The sequence below is a fragment of the Dipodomys ordii genome, unplaced genomic scaffold (genome assembly GCF_000151885.1).
Source record: "Dipodomys ordii isolate 6190 unplaced genomic scaffold, Dord_2.0 Scaffold9558, whole genome shotgun sequence".
In the NCBI taxonomy this organism is placed as follows: Eukaryota; Metazoa; Chordata; class Mammalia; order Rodentia; family Heteromyidae; genus Dipodomys; species Dipodomys ordii.
The window spans coordinates 1-6,142 of NW_012276770.1; the positions used below are offsets into that span (position 1 = coordinate 1).

The 6,142-nt window shown below is 44.5% G+C and overlaps 1 protein-coding gene across 1 annotated transcript; it reads right to left on the minus strand.

Annotated features, from left to right (window-relative positions):
* Positions 1-333: 333 nt before the first annotated feature.
* Positions 334-4,769, minus strand: LOC106002392 (nucleolar protein 11-like). The gene is made up of 6 exons (XM_013037279.1): positions 4,703-4,769; positions 4,110-4,291; positions 3,050-3,175; positions 2,476-2,646; positions 1,241-1,319; positions 334-555 (listed from the first exon to the last, which is right to left on the minus strand). The coding sequence occupies exons 1-6, from the start codon at positions 4,760-4,762 to the stop codon at positions 352-354; spliced, it is 822 nt and encodes a 273-aa protein (XP_012892733.1). The 5' UTR covers positions 4,763-4,769; the 3' UTR covers positions 334-351.
* Positions 4,770-6,142: the final 1,373 nt, after the last annotated feature.

Below are 6,142 nucleotides of genomic sequence, written 5' to 3' on the forward strand. Positions count from 1 at the left end.
TGACCAAAAAAAAAAAAAAAAGAATCAGGAATTTAACTGGGTGCCCGTTGTTCACACATATAATCCTAGCTACTCAGGAGACTGAAATCTGAGGACTGTGGTTCAAAGCCAGCCCCGGCAGGAAAGTCCGTGATTCTCTTATCTCCAATTAACAACCAGAAAACCGGAAGTGGCACTGTGACTCAAGCGGTAGAGTGCTACCCTTGAGCTTAAGAGCTGAGGGGCAGTGCCCAGGCCGAGTTCAAGCCCAGACCCACAAAAAAAAAAAAAGAATCAGTAATTTAAATTCTGTAATACAGAATTATGCATGTAGAAATCTACTAAAGGCAGAGCCCCTCTCCCCTTCCACATCTAGTGGTGTGTGCATGACAAGGCAGGTGATCCCCAGGCTCTCTTACTCCCCCTGAAAGATAGATGGAGGAAATCACAGTTGTGAACAGACACAGAAGAAAGTGACCTGACCTGGCTCAGGGTTGGAGGATGTATTCCAGGAAGAGTCATGGGAGCATTTCCACTGCACTTCAGATACAGGAAATAAAGATACTGGAGAAATAGCTGGAAGGGAAGGGGAAAAAAAGGACCATTTACCACTTCAGTAGAAAACTTTTCTCTACATAAAAACTTAACAGATACTGGCAAGAACTATGAAGAGGCTGGTGGTTCATTTAACATCAAAGCAATACTGCAGCTATGTGGGGCCCAGCAGTGAAGTTGGTCCCTGCCATGGTGGAGCGCTCTGGGGTGGACGGTTTGGTTAGGTGACAGCTCCGTCTGTCTGCAGGTGGCTGGAGATTCTGCTCGTGGCTCGTGTATGACTCAGAAGGCTTCCCTGGCCTTCTCTAGCATGTGGAACATGCCAAGGTCTGTAACTGAAAAGTCACTCTGGTCTCAACAGCTTTGGTTTTTTTTTTGTTTTTGGGTCCGGTCGTGGGGCCTGAACTCTGGGCCTGGGCGCTGTCCCTGAGCTCTTCAGCTCAAGGCTACCACTTGAGCCACAGCACCACTTCCGGCTTTTTTCCTGATTATGTGGTGCTGGGGAATCGAACCCAGGGCCTAATGCATGCAAGGCAAGCACTCTACCACTGAGCCACCTTCCCAGCTCCAGCTTTGGTTTTTTTAAATCACCCATGAGGCCTGGGTAATTTTAAATTTACATAAGAGGAACCAGACAAAGCTATAATCAGTCAGGCAGTGTAACTTAAATGAGAACTATTTTTTCCGAGGCTTGCTCACCACTTACCGTGATGTGTTTGGCAGGGATGTCCTTCAAGTGTGGCAGAAGAAATGTCTCGCTGTATGCTGAGTGAAGAATTGCATTTCTATTTGGGAATAAAGGAAAACTCGTATGTGTGTGTGTGTTGAACTTTGTGCTCAAGACTAGTGCTCTACCATTTGAGCCACAGCTCCACTTCCAGTTGATGACTAATTGGAGACAAAAGTCTCATGGACTTTCCTCCCTGGGCTGACTTTAGATCTCAGCCTTCAGAGTAGCTAGGATTACAGATAAAAGCCACTTGCACCAGCTTTTAAAGACAATTCTTAATTCAACAAAGGTTATTCTACTGAAAACATGAATACTTCCTTTCCTAAAATTATATAAAAGTACTATTTATCTAATGCTGAACACTCTCCTAATCTTTGGGTTGCAACTGGAAATAGTATTATAAATAGCACTTTTTTTTTTCTTGGTCAGTCATGGGGCTTGAACTCTGGGCCTGAGCGCTGTCCCCCAGCTCTTCAGCTCAAGGCAAACACTTTGCCACTTAAGCCACAGCACCACTTCTGGTTTTCTGGTGGTTAGTTGGAGATAAGAGTTTCATGGACTTTCTCCCCAGGCTGGCTTTGAACCATGATCCTCAGATCTCAGCCCCTGAGTAGCTAGGATAACAGGTGTGAGCTCCTGGCACCCAACTAGTACTATCTTTACTTTAGCATATTTTCATTAAGAAATTTTGTTTTGTTTTTTGGTTGATCCTGGGGCTTGAACTCTGGGCATGGGCACTGTCTCTGAGATCTTCAGCTCAGGGCAAGCACTCTACCACTTGAGCCACAGTGTTATTTCCAGTTTTCTGGTGGTTAATTGGAGATAAGAGTCTCGCAGACTTTTCTGCCAAGGCAGGCTTTGAATCAGGATCCTCAGTTCTCAGCCTCCTGATCAGCTAGGAGTACAGGTGTGAGCCACAGGCACCTAGCTCATTAAGAAATTTTTATTAAGAAAACAGGTTTAAAAAAAAAGAGAGAGGTTTAATCCAAGTGCTGATGACTCACACCTGTAATACTAGCTACTCAGGAGGCTGTGATCTAAGGATCACAAGTTCAAAGCCAGCTCAGCTAGCCACTCTGGGGTGTGTGTGTGGGCAGGGGGGGGGGGGGCGAGACACACTACTTGTAAGTGATCTAATGGCTCCTCAGTCATTGGCTGGCACTACTACACCCCCATGAAGTGTTCCATATATACCAAGCTCCAAAGGATACAGCAGAGCTGCTCTCTTTGGGGTCACAGGGCATGAGGTGGTCGCATTTGCTGCTCCTTGGGGCTTTTTATTTAACTCCTGATTACAGGTGCTGCAGCTGCTGTCTTCCCGTTTGAAGCCATTTTGAAGGATTTTAGTTTGCTCTTCCATTTTCTCATCTTGTACAGTATCACTACAATCAAAAACTGACTCCATATTGATATTAATTTCTTGAAGACTGTCATCACCAATGCTATGATGTTAAAAGCAAGAGGTTAATTCTTATCATTATTTGAACTGTTAAATGAAAATTCATTTTCTAAGCATTCTAATGTCAAGAGTTTTGTTTTTTTTTTTGCCAATCATGAGGCCTGAACTCTGGCCAGAGCGCTGTCCCTCAGCTCTTCAGCTCAAGGCCAGCACTCTACCACTTGAGCCACAGCGCTACTTCTGGCTTTTTCTGTTTGTATGGTGCTGAGGAATTGAACCCAGGGCCTCATGCATGCAAGGCAAGCACTCTACCACTGAGCTACCTTCCCAGTCCATCAAGAGATTTTAAATGTAGTGAAGGGAAAAGCCATTGGGTTCCAACTTACCTCAAGAAAACTTTTAAGCAAGCACAGGTGACTGACTCAGGAATGTCAGGGAACTGCTGTAGACAGAGCTGTAACATCTGCACATCTGTTTGTTCTAAGGCAATCTCCATTAATCCGGGGCATAAGCTAAGAAAAAAAATCACCATCATCTTCACTTTATGAGATAGTAAATTGCTATATAGCCCAGGCTGGCTACATGAATCTCCCGCTTCAGCATCTTGAATACTGGGATTATGGCTAAGTACTACCACACTCATCCTGGGAATCATTTTCTATGTTAAGAATAACTTCAGCTATATAAGTAAGGTCAAGCTGGGTGGGGATAGCTTATACCTGTAACCTTAGTTACTCAGGACACTGAGATCTGGAGGCTCATAGTTCAAAGCTAGACTAGGCAGAGAAGTCCATAGGACTCCATCTCCAAAACAACCACAAAAGGCTGGGCTCAAGATGTGAATCAAGGGGCTGGGAAGGTAGCTCAGTGGTAGAGCGCTTGCCTTGCATGCTCGAGGCCCTGGGTTCGATTCCTCAGCCCCACATAAGCAAAAAGAAAAAAGCCGGAAGTGGTGCTGTGGCTCAAGTGGTAGAGTGCTAGTCTTGAGCTGAAGAGCTGAGGGACAGTGTCCAGGCCCAGAGTTCAGGCCCCACGACCGGAAAAAAAAAAAAAAAGATGTGAATCAAATGGTAATGTGCAAGCCAAATGAACAAAATGAAAGTGCAAATCCAGGGTTCAAACCTCAGTCTAGGCAAAACAACCAAAACAACAAGGTCAAAAAGAGTTGGGCAGCTGAATGCCAGTGGCTCATGCTACTCAGGAGGCTGAGATCTGAGGATTGCAGTTTTAAACTAGAAAAGGGTGCAAAAAGTCCCCTTGAGACTCTTATCTCCAATTAACCACTCAAAAACCAGAGATAGCTCTGTGGCTCAAGTGGTACAGCTCTAGTCTTGAGCATAAAGAGGTTCAGGGCCAGCGCTCAGGCCTTGAGTTCAAGCCCCACAATCGCCAATAAACAAACAAACAACCAAATAAAGAAAAAGGAAAAAAAAAAAAGGCACTTACCTGTAGGAAAGCACACGGGTTTGGATGAGCTGCATGAGACAGTTCCGGGGATAAAAGGACGGTTCTGCTTTACATCTTCCGAGAAGTCCTTTTACTAAGTCTCCGATGGTACTATGAAAGTCGGGTGTCCATTTAGCCAGAAATTTGCGCAGTTCCACTTCAATATGTTTCTCAGAACCTTTCTGCAAGGGCAGAATTAAGGAATTCCATTGGCCACCTTAGTAAATGTGAGGCTGCACTCAAAATTTAATGCTGCACTTTTTCACATCCTGGACAGTATTCCTGTGGTCCTGTGAGATGAGCTGAAACTATGAATGGACACACACACATGAAAACTGCAAGAAAAGAAACCTAAGGGTTCAGAAACTGATATCCTTTGAAGGCTACAAACACAGTGTGCAGCTGAATGAGATAGTAAGGAGGCTGGGGCAAGAACAGCCACCTCACAGGGGATAGTCAAACACAGCAGCTGTGGGCCAGCTCTGATAACACAGACTCAACATGAACACTCGTCATATCCCCACAAAAGTGCTCACTGACAAGGTAGTAAAAAGCAGTTGGAATTGCTTTTAGCCACTTAAGTTTTGGTTTACCTTTATGGTTGATAAAAGTTGTTCAGATGCTGGACCTTCTGGCTGTAAATGTGTTTCCATTTTTCTCCTTAACTGGAATAAAATAAACTGATTAGGACCTCAAAACAATATAAAATACTTGTTAACATTTAACACAAAACACTACAAAGATACTAGCATACTCATTGCTACACAACTTTAAAAAAAATAAAATTTATTACAGGGAAAAGTGGTTTTAACTATGGAACTAAGTATCTTGAGTGAGGGTTTTTTTTTTTTTTTTGTGGGTTGTGGGGCTTGAACTCTGGGCTTGGGCGCTGTCCCTGCACTCTTCAGCTCAAGGCGAGTGCTCTACCACTTGAGCCACAGTGCCACTTCCAGTTTTCTAGTGGTTTATTGGAGATGAGAGTCTCAGGAACTTTCCTGCCCAGGCTGGCTTTGAACTGCGATCCTCAGATCTCAGCCTCTTGAGTAGATAGGATTACAAGTGTGAGCCACCAGGGCCCAGCTTGGGTTTGTTTATTTTTGAGACAGAGTCTTCCTATGTAACCTAAACTGGCTTCATACTTGTAATCTTCTTGCCTTTGCTTCCCAAGTGCTAGGACTGTAGGCATGTGAAGCCATACCTAGCTGAGATGTTTGTGTCTTTTAAACACAAAATAAAATATACTCAAGAAAGTATTACTATAAATTTCAAACTGGTCTGTCATCTAACCTGAGTCTAATTGTACACATAAAAATTAACTAGCCAAGCTGGGTACTAGTGGCTCACGCCTGTAATTCTTGCTATTTAGGAGGCTGAGATCTGAGGATCACGGTTCAAAGCCAGCCTGAACAGGAAAGTCCATGAGACTCTTATCTTCAATTAACAATCAGAAAACCAGAAGTGGCACTGTGGCTCAAGTAGTAGAGTGCTGGCCTTGAGCTGAAGAGTTCAGGGACAGCACCCAGGCTCAGAGTTCAAGCCCCATGACCAAAAACAACAACCACCACCAAACAAAAAGACTTGCCAAAACTGATGGCTTTGCCTGTAATCCTAGGTACTGAAGGGGCAGAGATCTGAAGGCTACAGTTTGAAGCCTGCCCCACCAAAAAGTTCATGGGATTCTGATCTTCCATCAACTACAAAAAAATAAAAGTGGAGTTGTAGCCCAAAGTAGGAGAGTGCTAACCTTGAACAAAATAGCTTAGTGTCAGTGCCCAGTCCTTAATTTTAAGCCCCAGGGCTGGGAAGGTGGCTCAGTGGTACAGCGCTTGCCTTGCATGCATGAGGCCCTGGGTTCGATTCCTCAGCACCACATAAGCAAACTAGAAAAAAGCCGGAAGTGGTGCTGTGGCTCAAGTGATAGAGTGCTAGCCTTGAGCTGAAGAGCTGAGGGCTCAGTGGTAGAGCGCTTGCCTTGCATGCATGAGGCCCTGGGTTTGATTCCTCAGCACCACATAAGCAAAAAGAAAAAAGCC